This window comes from Babylonia areolata, chromosome 5 (genome assembly GCF_041734735.1).
Source record: "Babylonia areolata isolate BAREFJ2019XMU chromosome 5, ASM4173473v1, whole genome shotgun sequence".
NCBI lineage: Eukaryota > Metazoa > Mollusca > Gastropoda > Neogastropoda > Buccinidae > Babylonia > Babylonia areolata.
The window spans coordinates 13,361,019-13,384,389 of record NC_134880.1 but is presented as its reverse complement, the minus strand read 5'-3'; the positions used below and the strand labels follow the sequence as shown (position 1 = coordinate 13,384,389).

General features: G+C 40.7%; 1 protein-coding gene across 1 annotated transcript in view; it reads right to left on the bottom strand.

The window, feature by feature from the left end:
• The window catches only part of LOC143282209 (sodium channel protein 1 brain-like), a 147,542-nt gene extending 129,447 nt beyond the window's left edge, over positions 1-18,095 (bottom strand). Inside the window, exons 1-9 of the mRNA XM_076587811.1 lie at positions 17,998-18,095; positions 17,438-17,559; positions 15,188-15,409; positions 11,100-11,154; positions 9,745-9,889; positions 9,272-9,406; positions 4,018-4,279; positions 3,479-3,651; positions 63-382 (exon numbers count right to left, since the gene is read on the bottom strand). Coding sequence (XP_076443926.1) covers positions 63-382; positions 3,479-3,651; positions 4,018-4,279; positions 9,272-9,406; positions 9,745-9,889; positions 11,100-11,154; positions 15,188-15,409; positions 17,438-17,559; positions 17,998-18,095 — 1,532 coding nt within the window. The remainder of the gene's footprint in view (positions 1-62; positions 383-3,478; positions 3,652-4,017; positions 4,280-9,271; positions 9,407-9,744; positions 9,890-11,099; positions 11,155-15,187; positions 15,410-17,437; positions 17,560-17,997) is intronic.
• Positions 18,096-23,371: the final 5,276 nt, after the last annotated feature.

Here is a 23,371-nt window from a genome sequence, read left to right as displayed (position 1 = left end):
CTTGGAGAGACTGTCATGGGCAGAGTGTTGAATCTCATCCCTTCTCATGGTCAGTGACGAACCCGAGCTGAGAGCACCGATCAAGCATTCCAGAGGCATGAATCTCACACAGGACCTGCGACTGACCCAAGATAAGCCTGTCATCTTGGAACCAACATAGACGAATAAACTCTGACCTGGGGCCGTAAGTTCCGAAACTGCACCCTTGAGTAACAGATTGAGAGATCCCCATCTCTGAAAAGGCCTTAGAGAAGGGCGGTCCTCTGCCCATGGTAGCATGTATATATGCTAGCACCAACGCAATCACTGAGTCCAATGTCACGCTACTGGACAGCATGCCTCTGGAGAATCCCTGCTTGCAAGGGTTGGGCGGCTTGAGATGCTGAACAGGGGCGGAGTCATTATGGGTTTTACTTTTTGGTCTGGCTTTCCACAAGGCAGAATGCTCAAAAGGGAAGAGGCTTGTGCTGCTGAGACTGGGGCTGTTGCTGACTGAGCCACAGCCGCTTAGGCAGAGTTGCAATGTGAGAAACCCAGGCTGGCGGCCTCTTAAAAAAACCCACACAGACCCACGATGACCTTGGAAAGTGCAAGCCAAGTAGGGGGCAACCTCCCTGTTTGTCTCAGCACTGTGGCTGACAAATAGGGGGCATAAGACCCGAAGAGGGAGTTCTGCTGTACCACGATGGACCTCAAGACCAATGGATGTTATGCTGGCAGAAAACCACATCCCTACTGGCCAGAACACAATCAAAATGTGGGCTTGTCAACGCATACACCACTGCTGTCAGGATCGAAACCACTCTACTGCCAAAAAATTCAGACGAGAGTTGCTGAAAAGACCCTGATACTCAACATGGTGAGACTCCATACCTGGGTGTTTCTGGCAATTTTCCTACAGCTGGTTTGGACTAAGCAAGAAGATGTAAAAGGCTCCAAAAGACAATGGTGGGCCAGCTTATCTCGCTGAGACAAAGTTCTGAAAGTGAAATTAGCAGAGGTAGGAAAGGGAGAGTGTTGAGAGACTATTAAGAGGTCCTATACTAGAAGATCCTTCCCCATAAAAGTTGGGTGATGCGTGGTGCACAAAGACCAGACCCTTCAATTAGACGAGTCCTTCAAATACTTTTCCGTATGGAAAGCTCCGGGTGCCATGGACTCCTTACCAGGAGGGAAAATATAGATGGTACCCCTCAATGAGCAACCAGCTTATTCAGCCAGTCCTGAGCCATCTCCAGGACCTAAAGGCACCTTCTGGTCCAGAAGCAGGTGACTTGCTGCCTAGAAAATGTACATAGAGGCGCTATCTCAACATGAGTTAATCAGCCAGGTAAAGTTCTGAGAAGAGAGGTTAGGTGCTACCCTCTGTGCTTTCTTCGGCGTCTAAGGAAGTCTCATGGGCCGTGAATCCCCATGGTCCTACGGGTTAAATATGGCGGCTGAAGATGAGTGAAGAGAGTGAAATTCCAGTCCAGCAGCGAACAGGCATGCCAAGACTATCATCATTCGTTTTCCGTTTCATTCAGACACATTTCAGTCACGCACACACACATTCACACCGACATGTAGCCTTTTTACATGTATGAATCTTTTTGGGGTTTTGTTGTTGTTGTTGTTGTTGTTGTTGTCTAGCGCGCCACTGAATTTCTCCAAGGATCATGCCGTACCCATGACCAATCACAAGACTAAACTTGATCGAGAATGGATCAAAAATACAGTCTCTATCAAGCTTTTTTTTTTCTATTTTGCCAAATAATGACCGTGACCTTTGACCTGTCACCCTGCCTACCATAGCATCAAAACGCAGACCACTTTAAAGGTCTGACCTACCATTCTGCCAAGTGTGAGTTCTGAGCCACTTATAGTAGCTGAAAAGATTTCAACGTTAAAGTTCACCACGGAAACACAAACACACACTCCGTATCACTATATGGACTCACTTTGTTTGCACTCGGAAGTAAAATAAAAACTGGGTACAATAACTAATGTCCAGATTCCAAGAAGGAACTCTGTCCTGATGAGGAGAATCATGAATAACCGTGATCATGGTCCCAAACAATTTGTTACCAAGAAATTCAACTCGGATCGGATAATGTTTTACTGCATTCACTAACTTTTGTAAAAATGTGGAATGAGAAATACCAGCTGAACCCGTATCTTTCAATGAAAAGTTCACAACAGCCTATAAAGAATTAATTTACAAGCAGTGGGCAGTTAAAAACATCTCTTTTAAAGACTTGATTAATGAAATCGGTAAACTCTTAATGTACCAATTTTTTCATTAACAAGAACGACAAACTGGGCAATTCAAAACATTTCTCTTAAGGACTTGACTGATGAAAATAGTAAACTCGTACTGTACCAGTTTTTTCACAAACAAGAAAGGCAAAACACACACACACACACACACACACACACACACACACAAAACACGCGGGTGCGCTGAACGTGAAAGCTCATACATCGTCTCGTTTTACTGTTATCCATATGTTCCACAGCCGAAACCTGTCGGCCAGCTTGGGAGAATGCAGTAACCATCTGCAAATAAAAACCGAATAATGATGGAGGGAGACTGTGCAAATGGGGAGGCAGTAACAAGATACGAAAGACACGGGGTGGGGGAGGGAAGATTGGTCGTGAACATCACATTTTAAGGAAGACTTGAAGTCGACTCAAGCATGCACACGTAATTTATGTGTGAGCAAACCACATGTACACAAACACGTTCGCTCGTGCTCACACGCACGCACAGACACGCACACGCACTTCTGTGCATGCGCGCGAGCACACACAGACAATTATATATGCGTCCGTGCATGCACGCACATCTGTACACACACACACACACACACACACACCATGCAGACGTACTTGCTAGTACCTTAGCCTAGAAGATTTACAAAAATGTCGATTTCTAGTTAATACTAACAATCATCATTATGATAGGAATGATAATAATCCAAATAATAATAATAATATAATTTATTTTCAGTCTAATATCATCATCTTAGATGAACAGACAAAAAATAAATAAACGAACGAATGAGCCCAGAAAAGCGAGAAAATGTTGAAAAAGCATTTCAGTTATTTCTTATAGAATTAATGTTATTGTCTTGGAGACCGATGGCCTTCCCACGACAAGACAAGTATAATCATCATCAGCATCAAGACTGCCAGCTAGATGATAGGAAAGATGAAGATCATGGAAGAGTGATAATGAAGTACAGTCGTTAAAAATCGATTACGCAGTTATCTTCCTTTGCCCACATTGAAATTTGACACCCGATTCCCCCAAATCACCCCACCCTTTGCTGTTTGCGGGAAAAGAAGACAAACATACTATGTTTTGATGACAAGAGGCAGTCCCAACCTTTTCATGATCATCCGTGGGAGATGATTTTTCGGCAGACGCTTCAGTTGGTTCATCAGCCCGATTTTTCTCTGGAGGGCGTATTTGTGTTTTGTTCTGGGCACTGACGTTGTTCGGGTTGTTGGCAGACACAGTGTTGACCAGGTGTGACTGTTCATCAGCGTTGCCGCCGTCATCATCTGCTTTTCGTGGTGTCTGTTTTTTTGAAAAGCGCCTGCCCTGAATCTCTGGTTTGGTCTTCGCTGAGGACTCTTCCCCCTGAAGAAAGGTGAGTGACGAACCTATCGTTTGCGATGCTTTCTTAACTTTCAGTTTCAAATTCTTGTAGAGGTTGTTATTTGAATACGACCAACTGACTCCGCCGCTTTGTCCCCGATTCGCATTATGTATCTTACTGCCATTTTTCACGTTTGCACTCCTGTTCTGTCCATTTGTTTTGTCGAGAGAGGAAGAGATTGCACTGGGTGGAAGAGGATCATTGCCAGTGAGTTTTCTTGGCACTATCTTCGCCTGGGATGGATCGGTTTGATTGCTGCCTAAACGTAACTTTCTGGCCTGTTCCATGCTATCGTTCAGGCGATTGACCTTGGATTTCCATTTCTGGAAACAATAGCTTACATTCTGTAGAACGTCTACCGCTGACCTACCTTTGGTGGCGTATTGCTGGAAGTGTTTTGCATACGTGCGGTCAACATGTGTCTTGTAGGCCAACTTCTGCCAGGCGCTGATGGCTGTGCGCGTGCGGACCAACTTCTGCAGTTTAAACTCTTTAGTATTTTTCTCTCTCCGCTTGTTCTCTCGGATCAGTTTGGCCCATACGTTCTGCTGTGTGGCCAGTTTGGTCACGTTGTGGATTCCACTGGCAGCCTGTTTCCGTTGCCTCTTGGCAGCTTTCTCCGATTCCAGTTCCTGAAACATAAATATACAGATACCATTTAGTGACAAAATGTGGAGACGCTGTTAGTAACAAAATCAAAGAATTTTTGAGCGGCGTTGGATATGCTGTTAGTGACAATATTATAGATTTTTTTAGCGGGGTTGGTTATGCTGTTTGTGACAGAATTAAAATATTTATAGAATGGCGTTTCTCTGCAAGATACATGCTGCTAGTGACCAAGTGGAAGACGCTGAACAGCATCACTAATTTTCTTGCTGAACAGCATTAACACTACATTTTATTTCGGAAAGAACACCATTTCTACACTTTCTTACAAAACAATTTCTCTTGTCAATGATCAGTATCTCTGCATTTGGATTCGATGAGCGACAGCCACACTGAGGACATGTTCTGTCTATGCTCTCTGACACTGAATGTGAGCTGAGTTCATGCCAACACAGCGTTTCCTTCTGCCTTCACTGTGCGTACCACAGCTGTTTACTGCGACTCTGCAGAGAAGCAAAAGATCGTTTCTACGTCGCTCCATGGTTTTGGAAATTTCATATTTATTGCCGACTTCCTATTTGACATTCGCTTGTTTTGATTTAACTCACTTGTGACTCACAAAGTGAGTCTATGTTGTAACCCGATGTTTGGTTGTCTGTGTGTGTGTGTGTGTTCGTGGTAAACTTTAACATTGCCATTTTCTTTTGAATTACTTTGTCTACCAAATTTGGCTTACACATAGTAGGAAAAAAAAAATGTTCACAGTCATACCAATGATAGGTTGTACGTCTCCAGAATTTAGCTATATTTCCGGATCATTGACGGTTTATTTCTTTGATGCTTGATCCAGTCCCAAAAACACAACATTACCGCTTCCCAGTCTATTTTTGGTAAGAAGACGCCATGACATCGACTTTCATGTTCGCAATTAAAAGAAAACAAATACCAGTTCTGGGCAGAACACATACAGTGACACTAACTACACCGTCAACGTGTTTACTGCATATGAATATTCTAAAGTGGCCTCTGAAATAACCAGAATGAACACAAAAGAAAAAAAAATGAATCACCCGTTTAGTTTGCAGATCCTGACAAAACAGTCACATGTTGCGGTGTGCTTGAGGTGATCGCAATGTCTCCTTTATTGTCATATTAGAAGAATTTCTTTCATCGATGTGTTTACTGCATATGAATGTTTCAAAGTAGATACTGAATTAACAGGAATGAACATAAAACAGAAATGGAATGGATAGTGTCGTAGTTTCCCAGTGAATGTAACTACTTAAACCTGTCGAACACGGATCTCTGCAGATCTAGAGAAAACAGACACTTATTGCGGTGTGCTTGAGGCAATGGGAACGTCTCCATTTCCGTGGACTTAATGCAATTCTTAAATGCCCAAGGTATACGAAAATAACATGATTTAAACGGTGTTATCACTTCGATTACCGTTATCGATTTATTACGCTAAAAGAACATGCTTAAATAATAATTTTTGAACGACATTCACAGATCCGCGTTAGCGCTGTGTGTAAGACCACTTAATCTCGACCTGAACATGCTTGGTTAGAATCTGCTTTTGAGCCTTTTTCTTTTTTAACACGAAGCAAATAGCAAATACAGAACACATTTTAACAAAGATTTTTTAAAGATTTTTTTTATCATTTGAATTTTTTTTATTTACCATTTCTTAAGTGTGTATCACAAGTGAGATTTGAAGGCCTTGCTTCTCTTGTTTTGTTTTTCGTCTCTTATCGAGAAGCGAACGTTAAGTGACAATGGCCGCAAGAGTCAACCCTGTCTTCTTGCAAGGAAAGTTCATTCCCGCAGTCCTGTTATCGTCCCGGAGATGTGCCTGGCTGCAGAGTGGATCGCCGGTCAGGGGTCACTGGTCGGCACCCAGCAGATAGGACTGGTGGATCTATCCTGCCACCAGATAGGCCAGGTCTCAAGTGCTCGAGCAGGGACTACGTTTGAGAGGTACAGTGCTCCAACTGGCAAATACGAACCCTTTCATTCTGCGAAGTGAGACAGGATAAGAAAAGCCTTCAATCAAAGTTTATAGATAATGTACCCCTCTCTGTCACTGACAGTGAAATCGAGCATACTTTGATAATCACAAATATCCTGATCACAAATTGTGTTTTTGATGTTCTTGATTTGTGTGTTGTTGAGCTATTGTTGTCAGACCATTCTGTTATATCTTTTGAACTGTTCTTGAGAAAATCTGGCAAATGAACAAAAAGTATTACTTCACAAAATCTAAAAGCTGTAGATACCCATGTTTTTAAAACTGATGTTTCTGTAGCATCTGAGTCAGCCACTCGGTCTGGTTCAGCTGACCCACTTGATGTTTACAACACATGTTTGCGCCAGCTATTTGACCACCATGCCCCTCTTTGTACTAGTACCTTGATGGAAGGTATATCCATGCTCCCTGGATGACTCTCGAGGTCAAAAAGGCCAAGGTACAACGGCGTCAGACTGAGCGAAATTGGCGCGAGGCTGGTCTCACTGTGCACAGTGATATTTTTGCGCAGGTGCGTAATCTCGTAGCAAAGAAACGCTATATCTGTGAAAGGATTGTGAGTGCCAATAGTTTCAGAGAGCTCTTCTGTCTCAGTGGTCAAATGATGGGCAAAGCCAGTGATATTGTGCTTCCCTCAAATATTCCATCAGTCTCTTCCCGATACGTTCAATGAACATTAATTTTCATGGGAAAGATTGAACAAATTAGAAGCAGTTTTGACCCCGATACACCAAACCCCACAGATGTTGTCGAGTTCTCTGGTACTTTGTTTGCAGAGTTTGAACCTGCAACCGAGGATTGCGTCAGAAAAGTACTCCGAACATGCCAAAGAAATCCTGTGACATTGACCTTATTTCTGCCCCTGTCCTGTATGATTGTATAGAGGAGATTACACCTTTAGTTACTGTCATCTGGCATTGTGCCTCAGAGTTTTAAGCATGCTTTCGTAAAGCCCCTTTTGAAAAAAGTCGAACTTTGATCCCGACTGTTTGAAGCACTACCTTCCAGTTTCTAATCTACCTTTCTTGTCAAAGGTGTTTTGAGCGTATTGAGTTGAAAAAGTTATTGCAACATTTGGAATCATATGACCTGGAAAGGTTTCAGTCAGCCTACAGTAAGTGCCACAGTACCGAAACCGCTTTGCTGCAAGTAGTTACTGACCTCCTTCAGGACTCTGATACTGGTTGTGTGTCTGTCTTGTCACCGCTCGACCTGTCGGCAGCGTTTGATACAATAGACCATGACATTCTTATTACACAGTTGCGTACAATTTTTGGATGCTCAAGAACGGTCCTGGATTGGTTCATATCTTACTTAACTTGCCATACCCAGTCTTTCCTTGGTCATGAATCCACTCCATCTGTGTTGGAATATGTGTGCCAAAAGGTTCAGTCTTGGGTCCAGTTTTATTTACTGCGTACACACTGTCACTCATCAGTCAGGTCACTTATACCATATATTTGCAGATGATCCCCACCTTCACAACTCTACTGTTCCCACAGATTTTTAAACCTGCCTGTAGTTTGAAAAATTGCATTCAAGATGTAGCCGAGTGGATGAGTGGGAACAAGCTGAAAATTAATGAGGAAAAAAACTGAGCCAGTTCTCGCCAAATCAAAGATAAACCAGGTCAGCTCTAACTCTTATGTCCATCTCTGGCTGCAACCACCCTTTTTCCCAGTCCGAGAGAAACTTTGGCATCTGTATAGATGAAACACTGTCAATGGATGCACATGTCAAAAACACGTGCCGAACTCTGTTCTGTTAGCTTTGTAGTTTAGGCAAAATTCGCGCTTTCCTTTCCACTGCTGATGCCAACAAACTTTCAATTTCTTTTATATTATATAGATATCTAGACTAGACTACTGCAACTCTCTTCTAGCTGGTCTCCCTGACAACATGTGGAGTGATGGCCTAGAGGTAACGCATCCACCTAGGAAGCGAGAGAATCGAAGCGTGCTGGTTCGAGTCACGGCTCAGTCGCCAGTATTATCTCCCCCTCCACTAGACCTTGAGTGGTGGTCTTGACACTAGTCATTCGGATGAGATGATAAGCCGAGATCCCGTGTGCAGCATGCGCTTAGGGCACGTAAAAGAACCCACAGCAACAAAAGGGTTGTCCCTGGCAAAATTTAGTAGAAAAATCCACTTCGATAGGTAAAACAAATAAAACTGCACGCAGGAAAAAATACAAAAAAATGGGTGGCGCTCTCAGTGTAGCGGCGCGCTTTCCGTACGGAGAGCAGCCCGAATTTCACACAGAGAAACCTGTTGTGACTAAAAAAAAAAAAAGATGAATACAAACACAAATAAATAAAATTCAACGCATTCAAAATCAAAAAAGTGCCTAACGAAGGAAGAAAAGGATGACAACTCATTTGTTTTGGCATACGATGATTTGAACGAAGACGCGACAGTCTTCTTTTCCTCCACAACTGGAATCTGCTGAAAACGCCACACCCAGCGATTCGTGTTGCTTCTTGTCATTTTGTGAAAGAAGAATTCACATCAGAAGCAGGACGACGACAACAAATAACTGTGTCTAATCAAGAGAAACAAATAACTTACTGGAGAAAGGAGAGGATATCTCTGAGTGCATGCGCGCGCGCGCGCACGTGTGTGTGTGTGTGTGTGTGTGCGTGTGCGTGCGTGCGTATGTGTGTGTTCTGGACCCTGACAATAAGTACAGCCAACAAATTTCGCAGCTTCGAAAGACGGCAGTGCCAGAGGAAGAGTACACTGACAACGATGTTATAGGCAGCGTGTTGTGCACAGATATAATTTTACATCATACAACAGCTACTGCCATTCTTGTCCCTGGACAAGCTGTCAGATCTATCTCTTATAACATGCAGTTTCTTGTTTCTGACATGCTGGTAGTACTGGTACCGGTTTACTGCAGCAGAAAGTCGGGGTAAAGTATCCAGGATTCGACGACGTGTGTGTGTGTGTGTGTGTGTGTGTTGCTGATGCTAATTAAGTGTGTAACCTTATGGGTACGTTCGGCCTCCTCCTGGTAGGTGATGGTGACCACGGCTAGCATCAGGTTCAGCAAGTAGAAGGAGCCGAAGAACACGGTCAGAATGAAGAATATTACTGCCAGATACCCGTTGGTCAGCAATACCTGCCCACCACATACAGATATCTTCCTTCTCATTCCTGCAGAGCTGTGCGTTCATGCGTGTGTGTGTGTGTGTGTGTGTGTGTGTGTGTGTGTGTGTGTGTGTGCTGGTTAGAGTAATAATACTATGGTTCAGTGGAAAGGACACATACCCTTACCCTGCACCCACCTTTTTTAGCGGACTAGAGGAAAAACAAATATTCCGTCTAAACACAGCAAAATCCTTGCTTGATGATCCTCGACTGTGTAGTTTCAGTCTTCCTATGTTAAATGAAAAGTTTTTTGCGTCCGAAAACACACACACACGCACACATACACGCACACATTTGATGTGCCCTCACTTTACGGTAGGCGTTCTCCCAAAAGTCGATAGTCATCAACTGAAATGTGATGAGCGCGGACCAATAGACGTTGTCAAAGTTCATGAAACCAAAGTTTGGGTTTTCACCAACATTGCCCTGGCATGTGAAGTTGAGCTGGCACCTCCTGAGGCAATAGAAAGACACGAACGAGATGCTTTTTACTTTATCTGAGAACCTTTTAACACGCTAAAACATGGCGTATTTATACAATGATATATGTCAAGCGCCTGTGATCAGTTGGTTTTGAAAGTGACCAACAAACTGATCAAATGAATGAATTAAGAAGTCAAGTTACTTATTCAGTGAGATGGCTAGTCGGTCAGTCAGTCAGTTAACAATCAGTGAACAAGTCTATATAAACAATTCATAGCTAAACAGTCAACTAGTCAAGGTAAAAAAAATTAACACAAACACGTACACTTAGACACGGCCCCCACCCCCACCCCCGAACACACACACACCCTCTTTTTTTCTTCTTTTTTTTCTTTTTGCTGTCCCATAAACTGCGCCGTTTCATTGGCATTGCCTACACTCGGTTCATTCCAAGCCTCCCACGCACAGCCATACACGGGTACGTCTGTCGCAGTCTCAGCGCCAACAGTACACAGGCGACCGCCTTGAGGCCACGCACCTGAAGAGACCCTGCAAAGCTGCTGAGTCACTTTGATGGTATTCATTAGTGCCTGTTATGATTCAAATTCCAACGTACTAAGCCCCTTACTGATGACAATAATCCCCTGTTTGCGAGTCAGACTGAGTGAACGTGTATTCCAGTTGAGACCGCTATAATGTCCCTTCAAAAACACCCCCCACTGAACATGCCGACACCGAATATCGTGACAGGAATTTACCCCATATATAGAAGAAGAAGGAAACAGAAACTGTAGTCACCATGGAAGCAGGGCAAGAAATTCCACAGGATAAGGGACATTTGTTCTGTATTGGTGATAAAATAAAACTGTCAATAATAGTGTTATGATGATCATGATATAGATGCTGTGAAGATCTATTTTAAGTTTGGGACTACGTGACAAAGCCGTACTCTAAGCTTCCTTTCAAAGTATGTGTCAACCTGGTATGACAGATACGGACGCCTGCAGTGTTGATCAAGTAATTTAAGCAAGATTCCAAAAGACTCATCCATGAAGTGGATAATAGTCGGTTCCCACCTGAGCCCTTAGCACACTCAACTCTGGGTGGGGGCCGAAAACAAAACACCTCTCCTGGACTCGAACCCGCGCCCCCTAGTCGTCAGTCCGCAACGCAAACCACTTACACACACTGATTCTGCTAACAAATACACACATGACTAGCATGAAAGTGATATACTATACCCAGAGCCAGTCGTGTTGCCACACAAATTGTAGTTATTTCCATCATGCCAGTTGTCTGCAACACATTAAATACAGATTATTAGATCCACCCCCTCCTGCCATATCGGTTTGAAAAAAGTCGATAACTATTCCCCCATACAGGATTATCAGAGATAGTTTTTGTTCTTTTATCTTTTTTCCTGTTCAAAAGATGGATTAAAAAAAAAAAAAAAACAGGGCGGGGGGTGGCGGCGGCGGCGGCGGCGGCGGCGGAGGAACAAAACCTTCACGACTCAGTGCCATTCCTGCTGAACAACAAAATGTTGGGGGTGGAGGGGAAGTGTGAGACGGGGAGGGATTGGCGTGTCTATTCAACATAAATCGATCAAAATGATATTTTTGGTCGTGACATCTTAAAGCCCAAATTGACCACCATTTCACTGTTTTACGATCATAATATAGAGCTGTCATAGTTTCAAACTTCCCGTCTTCATCACGAGTTTCCGGCTTCGATAAATCGTAACAGAAATATCCAAACACAGTTTCGTGTGCAATACGCATGATAATCACTCGGAGAAATCCAGTTCTTTCGACAAAATCATGATCGGCAGATCGGACGAGTTCTCTTACTCCAAATATTACGATCATAATGTCTCGTCAGTGACACAAGTCAGGGTGACCTGAGGTGTTCACATAACTACGAGGTGCGCTCCGTAAGTGTCTGAATGCAGCCATGTGGGTAAACGTACACATAAATTGACAATTCCAATGTTTCTCTCCAAATGACTGCCGCCGTTTGTCTTGAACCAAATTACTTCACAAGCATGCGCAGCGCTAGTTCAGTTTAAATGTTGAAATTGTTGAAACTGGTCAGGCAAATTGAATATGATACACACTATTGATCAATGTGTCAATATGCTAGATAAAAGTGCTAAGTTCTGTGAAAAAGAAAGGAAAATGTACCAGTACATGACTGTGGAAATTTTTTTTTTTTTACCTCTTTGCAATTTTTGTGGTCTTTTTTGGAGTGCATTGCCGTTAGAATTTGCGGAAAGAACAGATTTTTTTCTATTTTTATTGCAAATTTGGTGTCAAAAGACAAAATACTTAAAAAGAAAATAAATTTGTTAAGTTTTCCACTGACATACATACATACATACACACACATGCGAGTCTTCTTCTTCTTCTTCTTCGGTCGTGGGCTGCAACTCCCACGTTCACTCGTATGTACACGAGTGGGCTTTTTACGTGTATGACCGTTTTTACTCCGCCATGCAGGCAGCCACACTCCGTTTTCAGGGGTATACTCGTGAGTAAAAAACGATTGTTCTTGTTCATGCATTAGCCACCCAATAGATTACCTTTTACTTACCAATCCACGTTATGAGTACATGTTTGTGCTTTTTTTTTATCCTTCTTTTTTTTCCGACGGGACGGTTGGCTTTGGCCGCTTTGCTTTGTTGGCCAAGTTCAGTTGGACTGTCTTGCTGTATTTGTGCCTTTGCCTTGATACTTCTCTTTCTCTATTGACTTTTCTCTCCACTACACGTTTATCTTCTTTTTTTTTCACTTAATCTATATTCCAGTCTAATTTTGTTGAAACTCATGTCTGATCACGTTTTACACTTCTAGCTGTGATGACATCCGTCATTCAGTCATTCAGTATGTAGATGTATCAAGGCAGGACTTTATTAGTTTATATTTTCTTGTAGTCCTATCCATCTGTATCTGTGCTGCATTGTGACATGTTCCAAATAAAATACTGTTTAAACCAACAGATTACCTATAGGGGGCGCATGTGTATGCCCTTGCATGCGACATAAAGAGAGAGACAGACAAATTAAGATCGAGAGTGCGACAAAGTTATGTGTGCGTTTGGGATAGGGAGAGGTATGGTGTGTGGCAGAGTTTCTGCAGTATTGACATTACTGTGTGACGTCGTATCAACTTTGCTTTCAAGCACACATTGTTTTTACACCGGAATGTTCACCGGCATTAACATAATATGGCTTATGTCGCCAGTCTCCTTGGCGTACACTGTTAAATCTGAATTATGCTGAGTTGTCTGACATCAAAATATGCATCAAAATGAGCATCGGACATTGGACCAATAGCTCTTGTCATGTTTTCAATCAAATTGGTACCTCGTCCAAACGGTTTTTTTTGCCAAGGCGGACAAGTCAGTCAATGCTTATGATCTAAACGCATCCAAGTACCTGCTTTTAAGGATCTAAATGATTTCAAACCAGCATGCATGCTGTTTATCGCCCATTAGGGGCGCAATAGCCAAACGGTTAAAGCGTTGGACTTTCAATCTGAGGGTCCAGGGTTCGTATCTCGGTGACAGCGTCTGGTGGGTAAAGGGTGGAGATTTTTCCGATCTCCCATGTCAACATATGTGCAGACGTGCTAGTGCCTGAACCCCCTTCCAGTGTATTCGCACGATGAAGATCAAATACGCACGTTAAATATCCTGTGATCCATGTCAGCATTCGGTGGGTTCTAGAAACAAGAACAAACCAGCATGCACACCCCCAATCCCCAAAAATGGAGTATGGCTGCCTACATGGCGGGGTTAATTAACAAAACGGTCATACACGTAAAATGTTACATGTCTGAGTGTATGTGTGTGTGCCTGAAATCTGACTGAATGACACAGGAAATGAATGATGACCGCCTAGTGGCAGCCGTCAGTCGGCTCTACCCAGGTAGGCAGCTTGTTGTGCAAATGACCCCGTGTTTGTAAAGCGCTTAGAACGTGGTCTCCGACCGAGGATAGGCGCTATGTAAGTATCCATATCAATCAATCAATCATTCTAACAGTGTTTTGTACTGTGACAGCGACTTCCCGTTCAAGGGAACTAACTCTGACGGTCTTTTCCATAACCATGTCGCCGAAGAAAAAACATAAGTTGTTGTTGCCAGGGCAGTGTATCTTCTAACACTCGCAGGACGGCAAGAGACAGGACTTTCCGTTTCTGACAGCTTTGGATAGGGGGAATCAAGTCAAATAAACTAAAATTACTCTATGGTCGCAGACCCGGACAGAGAAAACAGTCACATGTGCACAGCAGTCTGGACCACAATGTAAGTCCTGTCCATATCAACTGATAGAGCCAGTAAAATATTCTTTTAAGTTTTAAATCCAACTCTTAGCTCACGAGAAATCACTTTGAAAAGGAGTATTTCATTTACTTCAGTTTGGTAAAACGTGCTTGTAACAATCTACATCGTTGTTGTTGTTCTTCTTCTTTTCCAATGAAAGTGTAACTGAAAAATAGATAGATAGATAGATAGATAGATAGATAAAGAAAAAAATGAAATCAAAGAAAGGAAGGATTATATTTAGGCCCCTGACACTTTGTCTAAAAGAAGACCAAAATGTCCTATTGATTTCCCCTGATCTCGGAAATATGTTATGAGCTTTAGAATTTTCAGATGAAACCCTGCATAAGGCTTATATCGTCAGACCCTTTGGTGTGCACTTTTAACCTTGAAGTTACGCTGAAAATGCACCAACAGCTATCTTCAATGTGTACTTGAGTTAGTGAGTGTATGTGGGCGAGAAAAGGGGATTGGATGTGTGTGTGTGTGTGTGTGTGTGTGTGTGTGTGTGTGTGTGTGTGTGTGTGTGAAAGAGAAAGAGACAGGTGTGGGAACTGGAGGCTAAATGACATACTACTTTTACACAAGAGGCAGTTGATGGCAATTATCAGGTCACTCTGATTAATGGTTATCAGTATCGCCATCATCATGTAGATCATCATCTTGTTATCATTTATTATTGTTGATTTTATTACTACTGTCAGCATTATTGTGATTATATAATAAAACTGTCAATAGTATTGTTATGATGATGATGATGATGGTTATCATTATTGTCGAACTTGTTGCCGCCTTTTTATCATCCTTGGGATGATCATCAAATACTACGCCACTGATTCATGATAAACATCAGATTCATGATTATCATGCTGTCTTCTATCATTCAGGTATCAGCATCTTCGTCAGCATTAACAAAATCATCATCTTCCCACCCCTCACAACATTGCTATCACCCATCAACATCGCTGTGACTCATCGACTCAAATGCAGAAAGGGACTCTAACTGGGATCCCTGAGCATCCTGTTGTAGAATTGATGGAAAGGCTCATTGGTGTGCTGGAGGTGTGTGAGCTGGAATGGGTCCTTCACACACTTCTGGCGCAAGGTGCCCCTGTAGATCTGCACGGAGATGAGAGAGAAGACCAGCAGACAGAACATGGTCAGCAGCACCACTTCCGTCAGCATCTTGATAGCACGCAGCATGGCGTTCACGATCGTCCTAAGACCTGCAACATCATGGACCACATGGTCAGCAATAATCCCAACACTGGGCGGAAAAACTGGCTGCACACCAGTGTATGTGACAAAGCAACACGTCAGGGTATCCAGTCTTGAAGGAGAGACAGCAAGCAGATCTCAATCAGCAACCTACAGCCAGAAAGGACAGCAGAGCTTATCAGTGCGTACATGCCCGCGCAAAATTCGACCAAAAACGCACACACACATTGCCGAGATCAGTTTAAAATCAAATCTTCATTCCCTAAAAAAGCAGTCTATTCACTCCCTCACGACTATAGGTACTTATACCTCTGGCATATTTAAAACATCAGGAGTGAACCCAAATAAACAGCCCCTCGGTTATCATATACAACAATACCTAAAAGGGAGATGAACAATGCAACATGACAATAATTACCTGGATTTAAAGAAAGCTGAAGGCCCTGCTCTCCCTGCTTTTGTTAAATTTCACATTCAAGAAAATAACCCAAATCACCTTAAAGTATATACGGATGGTTCAGTACTTGATAATAATCAGGAAGGGGCAACATTTATAATTCCGTCATTAAAAGTAGAGAAGTTCTATCATATCGGTAAAGATTTTTCAAAATTCACAGCAGAACTTATGACTATATTAATGGGATTAAATCACTTACTTGATCTTCCTATTACCATATTTCAAGTGTTATTTTGTGTCAATTCTAAATCTGTATTACAAGCATTAAAATCTTTTAATCTGAAGACAAGAAGAGAACTCGTAACAGAAATTCGTCATATAATTCATGTTTTGACCATCCGTGGAACAAAGATTAATTTTTGTTGGATCCCTTCTCACGAAGAGATAGTGGGAAATGAGCGGGTGGATCATTGTGCGAAAAAAGGCGCAATGAACATTTACAGTGCCATAGAAATTCGTATTCCATATTCATTACAAGAAGGTTATTTTCTGCTGGAGAAAACTTGCTGGAACCATGTCAATAACCTAAAACAGGAGTCTGATCCTGACAGAGAAAATACTGACAATAGCTCACGAAAAATTGATGTTTTCGTTTAAAACAAAAGGACATCATAGTAGCAGAGGGCTCACCAGACTACGACTGGATGCCATAAAAACAAAATATACCTCAAATGTGACTTGCATTTGCGGCGATGAAATTACCCCCGTGCATATCATCTATAAATGCGAACAGTTAAAACCGTATTTACCTATGTCATTTACTAAATCTGCAGTTCCATCTGCTTCCATTAGAAATGTCTTGTATGATAATCAACATGTGTTTGGAATAGTTCAGAGTTTAATTTGGAGCCCAAATGGCTCTTTGTTGTGATTCTACTGGCTGACTAGTTATTTTATTTTATTTCGTTTATATTCTTCTTCCTTTTTTTTTAAATGCTAATTGAGGAGAGGAACGGGGAAAGTAATGATGATTTAAGGCATGGGTGGGGAGGGGGAGATAATGAATTTTCATCTAAAATCACAATTGTGGATAGACGTTAAGCAAAAGAACGAACACACACACACACACACACACACACACACACACACACAACAAAAAGACAGGATTGTTACATAGACTGATAATTATTTACACGTGTGAGCCAAACATGGATATTAGAAAATATGTGTGGTTGAAATAGTGAAACAATACACAACTGTGCATTACACATTCTGACATTGCAACGTGCAGCTGAGCAAGAGAAAAAAAATTGTATTTCACTCAGGCATAACATGTCCAGCATTAATGGGAAAACATACAGACGTTTGGCAAATGTGGCTATCTTACAAAGAAACAATGTCCATTTCACGTGGGAAATAATGTCCATCTTGTCTTATGAAAATATACACTTCACCTATGAAAATGTACAAACGTCTAGGAAACAATGTCCCACTCATTTAGAGAAAATGTTCTCTTGGTCTGAAGACATGTCTTTCCTGAGAATATGTGCTAGAGGGAAATAGCTGGAATAACGTCTCCATACCCGCCGAAGAAAACTCTACATCAATAGTAAATTTGCATTTCATGCAAGTGTCTTACCTGGGAAAATGGAGATGGTCTTGACCGCTCTCAGCACTCGGAATGTCCGCAAGGCTTGAGTGGCACTGGCGTTGGTTGTGGTGCTATGAATTACATCCGCCCGCAGAGCAATGGATGGTATCCTATGAGAGAGGCACACTCCTTTCACATCCTTCAACATTTCACATTGGTCTGACTGACACACACCACAAAGAGTCCTGAAGGACAGGATCTCCGTTACATGCTGCATGCACGGTCTCACTTTGTTATCACCATGTTTTAAACAAAGATTTTTTAAGCATCATGTTCTGCTTCGTACATAAGTCACGAATAGAAGACGATGGGCTATACTGAAGATATGGTGACGACGACAATATCCATAGCGATGATGATCGTGGTGATGACTTTGACAATGACATCAATGGGTGATGTCAATGACAACGGCTTTTATGATGACATGGCGATGAAGGTACATTTGATATTTCGCTGTGTGTTTGTTAGTGTTTTTACTTTGCCAGAGATCTTAGTGCAATGTTGACTGTCGGCTGGTTCAAACCCAAGCTAGCTGAGCGTGCACTCACCCTGAGGCGATAACGATCATATCCAGCCAGTTCCATGGATCACGCAGGTAGGTGAATTTGCTGACGAACATACCTCTGGCCATCACCTTGATGACCATTTCAGTTGAGTAGATTCCAAAAAATACATATCTGAAACAGCAAAGCTCACTCAGTTTCTTTTTCTCTTCTTCTGTCCAATCACAATTGAATGTGTGCCTGCACGCGTGTGTCCGTCCTCCCATCCCACCCCAGGCAACAGATAGATATAGTGTTTCTTCATGCCTTTCTTTTTCATCCTTTTTTCTTCTTCTGTTTCGTTTCTTTGTTTATCTTTCTCTGCTTATTCTTTCGTTTTTTTTCCCGTATCTCAAACCCGGGGTTACATTTTTTTCCTTTAGAGAGAGAGGTAGACAGAGACTGTGAAACAGCTAAGCATACAAAAGATACACTGAAAGACAGATGCAGAGACAGACAGACAGGTGTCTCACTCCAACCAGGCCACGTTGTTGGTCGCGGGGATGGCCAAACAAATGCAGTTGGTGAGGATGGTGCAGAGGATGAAGAAGTCGAAGACCTGATTGGTGCACAGATAAACGGCTATCCTCCGTAAGGGCATGGTGACAGGCAGTAGGAAGAAGGCTTTTTCGGCGGAGAAACGGCTAATGGTGATGTGGTTCAGCCAGCGGGAGAATACAACAAATGTCTAGACGTACACAAGAAATCCAAGTGTCAATTATAGCGTGTTTCAGATGGTACACATTACAATTTTCACACTGAACACGGTTTTTTTCTTTCCAAAGGTTATATATTATTGTTAGTAATGTTACCTACAGATTTGTATTGCACTGTATCGTACTGTATTGTATTGTAACATAATGTTCTGTACTTTACTGTATCGCACGACATAAAAAGCTTTTTATTCGCATCTTACATTATAGCAAACGTACATAATGCGTGTACACATTAATAGCAATAGGAAAAACAAAACAAAAAAGAAGACAAGACAAAAGGAATAGCAATACAATATAAATCTAAAGAAGAAGTGGAACAAGAAAAAGAAAATTAAGAAGACAGAAAAAACGACAAAAAGGAAACAACAAAATTTGTATATACAACGAAAAAAAGGACGACATATATATCAAATGAAAATAATACCTGAAAACGTCGGGCACGATTCTGAAAGCGTGGTGTTTGGTGAGATGCCATTCATACATGAATAAAACATAACTATGCACTGAGATTCCAGATACAGAATATATCGTTACCAATATCATAACTGCAGAATCTTTACCAATATCATAACTGCAGAATCTTTACCAATATCATAACTGCAGAATCTATTAAAAAATAACACACACACACACACACACACACACATATCATAATTCCTATTTTTCATTTGTATTCATAAACAGGGCTTTATATGGAAACCACTCAGTAATGGAGTCCTTCTAAACAACGCCAATCCGAACTATAAACCCCTGGACTGTATATCAACATTTTAATTCATTAATAATTCATTGAAGACCAGGTACATTTTGTTTTTCACTTGCACTGGTACACGTATTGTTTAGCAAATAACAAAATGAAATAATAGAAAGTCGAATAAATAGGTATATGTTTGTCAAGTCCAAGTATACATATTCGTCAGTTATTCCCAAATTTTGAACATGTGGACATCTTTCATTCGTTACACCCATTAGGGCTTGCCAGAAACGTTGGACGATCGTGCACTGCCATGTGTCTAAAACTGTCTTTTGTTATGTTATAAAACTACACAGATCACTGTTCTGTACCTCCATCTCATTTTGCATAACTTGTTCCAAGACATCTGTGTATGATTATGAAGTGAAACCATTTCATTTTTACATCATGGATCTTACTAATGTATGGAAAAAAAACAGTCTTCCACTCATTTACTTTGTCACGCTTTTTGAACAGCTTTGTGGGTGGGAACCGTTGTTTTTTTGTTGTTGTTGTTTTTTTTGTTTTTTTTTTGGGGGGGGTTAATGTCATAATACAGTTTCGATCCTTTAGACATAGACATCACCTTCTTGAATGATATAGACTTATTCAGACATTTATCATCCAACTCGTCACCTTCGTTCTGCTTCTGATACCAGGCTGTCAAAAATGCTGAAAAGAAGAAGGAACGGGGTCAGAGATCTCTTCAGGCCCACTCATTGTGCAACAAACAGCCAGATAGAACTGCGACATTCTGTCTAGCAAAATCCTTTTCAACCTCCTGAAAACTTTCCCCCCCCAACAACAGTAATTTTCCAGTGCAGGTGTTGGTATGATCTCGTTCAAAGCGCATGTTTTAGTGTGTGGAAGCAGTTTGCCATTCGTGTGGTGGGGTGCTTGTGAGTGTCCGTGCGTTCGTACGTGTTGCATCATTTTCATTATTGGTACTTTTATCATCATAATCATCATTGGTATTACTGACTCACGTGTGTAAACAATGTGAGGCTATGTAATAATCTGGTGGTCGGTTGTGTGTGTGTGTGTGTGGTAAACTTTAACACTGTCATTTTCTCTGGAAATACTTTGTCTGCCAATACCAAATTTGGACAGAAATAATAGGGAAAAAACCTTAACAGTCATACCAATAATAGGATGTAAGTCCTCTGGATTGAAATGTATTTCCGGATGATGAACGATTTATTTCGTTGAGGATCAGATTTTTAAACAAGAAAGGCAAGACCTACTTGTGATACACTTTTTTTTTTTTAAATCCAAGCTTTTTATGTATTGAGTATAATGCATTTACTGTTATATTTATATTTTTTGTATTCTCTAAACTTGGCACTTTGATCTGATATTCGACCCAACAAAAGATCTGTCATTATTACCATTTTTTGTTCAAACAGGAACTTCTTTTGCTAAGCATGGAAGTTTTGTTTATTGCAAACGTTTTGGTGCAGACAGTAAAATAAGGGAAATTACTCTGTAGGGAACTTAGTTTGCTTTAAACTGATCTTTCTCATCTTAAACATTACATTTTGAAATTATACTCAATACATAAAAAGCTTGGATTTTTTTAAAAAGTGCATCACAAGTGAGTCTTGAAGGCCTTGCCTCTCTTATTTCAAAATGTAATGTTTAAGATGAGAAAGATCAGTTTAAAGCAAATTAAGTCCCCTAGCATTAATTAGAGTAATTTCCTTTTTTACTATATGCACCAAAACGTTTGCAAAATAAATAAAACTTCCATGCTTAGCAAAAGAAGTTCCTGTTTTAACAAAAAATGATAATTATGACTGCTTTTGTTGTTGGGTCGAATATCAGATCAAAGTGCCAAGTTTAGAGAATACAAAAAATATAAATATAACAGTAAATGCAGTTTGCATATAATTAGGCTTCATTATTTATTTTTTTGTGCCCATCCCAGAGGTGCAATATTGTTTTAAACAAGATGACTAAAAAGAACTGAATTTTTCCTATTTTTATGCCTAATTTGGTGTCAACTGACAAAGTATTTGCAGAGAAAATGTCAATGTTAAAGTTTACCACGGACACACAGACACACACACACAGAGAGACAACCGAACACCGGGTTAAAATATAGACTCACTTTGTTTACACAAGTGAGTCAAAAATGGTTGGGTTTGAAGACGGCATTACCTCATTTTTACTTGTTCGCAATTAAAAGAAGGGAAATACAAATTCTGGTCAGAGCACATACAGTGACACTTACTACATCATTGACGTGTTTACCGCATATGAATATTCTAAAGCGGACACTGACTTAACTAGAATGTACATGAAAGAGATTGAACCGCGTGTAGTTTCTGTCGGCTGAGTGTGTCGAACACTATCTCCGCAGATATGGAGAAATGGGATACAAGTTGCGGTGTGCTTGAGTATCTTAGATGGCAGTATCTCCTTTACTGCTGAATGTAAAGAATTTCCTAAATGCCCCAGATGTACCAAATTAACATGATTTAAACGGGGTCATAACCTCGAATACCGTGACCGATTTATCAAGCTCAAAAACTTTTTTTTTTTTTTAAAGATTAAATCTCAATTTTTGAACGTCATTTGTAGACGCAGATCAGCGCTGTGAATAAGAATGTTTACTATCGCCCGAACATGCTTGGTTCGAATCTGCTTTTTTTCATCTTTTTTTTTTTTTACCCGAAACTTTATATTAAACAGAGAACACATTTTAACAAGTTTTTAAAATATTTAATTTGATTCAATTATTTTTCTTTTTAATTCTTTTTAAGTGTGCAAAAATAGATTTATCACATCAGCTGTTGTTTTTTTCTAAGTGCTCTATATGTGCACAATTTTGAAAATAATTTGTGGACCAGATTCCTAAGATTTTTATTTTGGTGGGTTCCATTGTATACCTAAAAGCTCCATGTAACGAACACTGGAATTTCTTGTGCTTCTCAGCCAGATTGCACTAGGTTTCCCATGATTCATGTGTAATGTAAGCCTTGTTTACACCCAACGTGTCCACTATGTGTATGCAAGTTTCAAATGATTTTTGTCACCTGTTAAAACAAATTCAGTATCATATGTATATTGAGATATTATTGATCATTATACCATGTATATCTTTGTTTTCACAAGTCATTATTACCAGTATTTCAACACAAAATGAATAAATAAGGTAATAGGAGGTCTCCCTATCGTTCTGTACTGAACCAGCTAGAGACGTGACTATTAACAAGAACATGAGATTAGATATTACTATAAAATGTTTCTGTCTATTAATTCACTCCGTTTTTGAAACCAAATCCTTTTGGTATTTTCAACATGAAATCCCTACCAACTGAATCGAAAGCTTTCTCAGAGTCGATGTTTGACAAAAAAACCCATGTATATCGTGTTCTTCTAGATAAACTATCGCATTGTAAATTAGTCTCAAGTTGTCACCAATTAAATATATATATATATATATATATATATTTCGAATAAATACAGTATCTGGTTTTCCGCAATTAACTTAGGCAGGATATTTTTTATACGATCAGCTATACACGATGATATGCAATGAACTGATTAAAGATGACACATTGAAAATAATTATGTTCTTCATACAGAATCGCTAGCCAGAGATAAGAACTGTGGTTAGTTTAGTGAAACCGTACTGGTGTGAGCAGAGCAATATGACAATAAATGCTGGACTTCTAATAGGAGGCAGTCAACTGCCAATCCTTTCCACTCTTCGTCATTCGTTTTTCATCAAGTGATCACAATGACAGAAATCAACGCTGTGAACTCCGCCTGGTGAAGACATGTCCTGAGTTAAATTTTTTTAAATGAAAACAGAAATGATCGAAACAAATCCATGAATGAAACATTTCCTGAGCGAACCTGCTCATGAATTTTGCATTGAATTTCTTCCAAATGCGAGTGACCCGTTTCCTCACCACCGTTGACA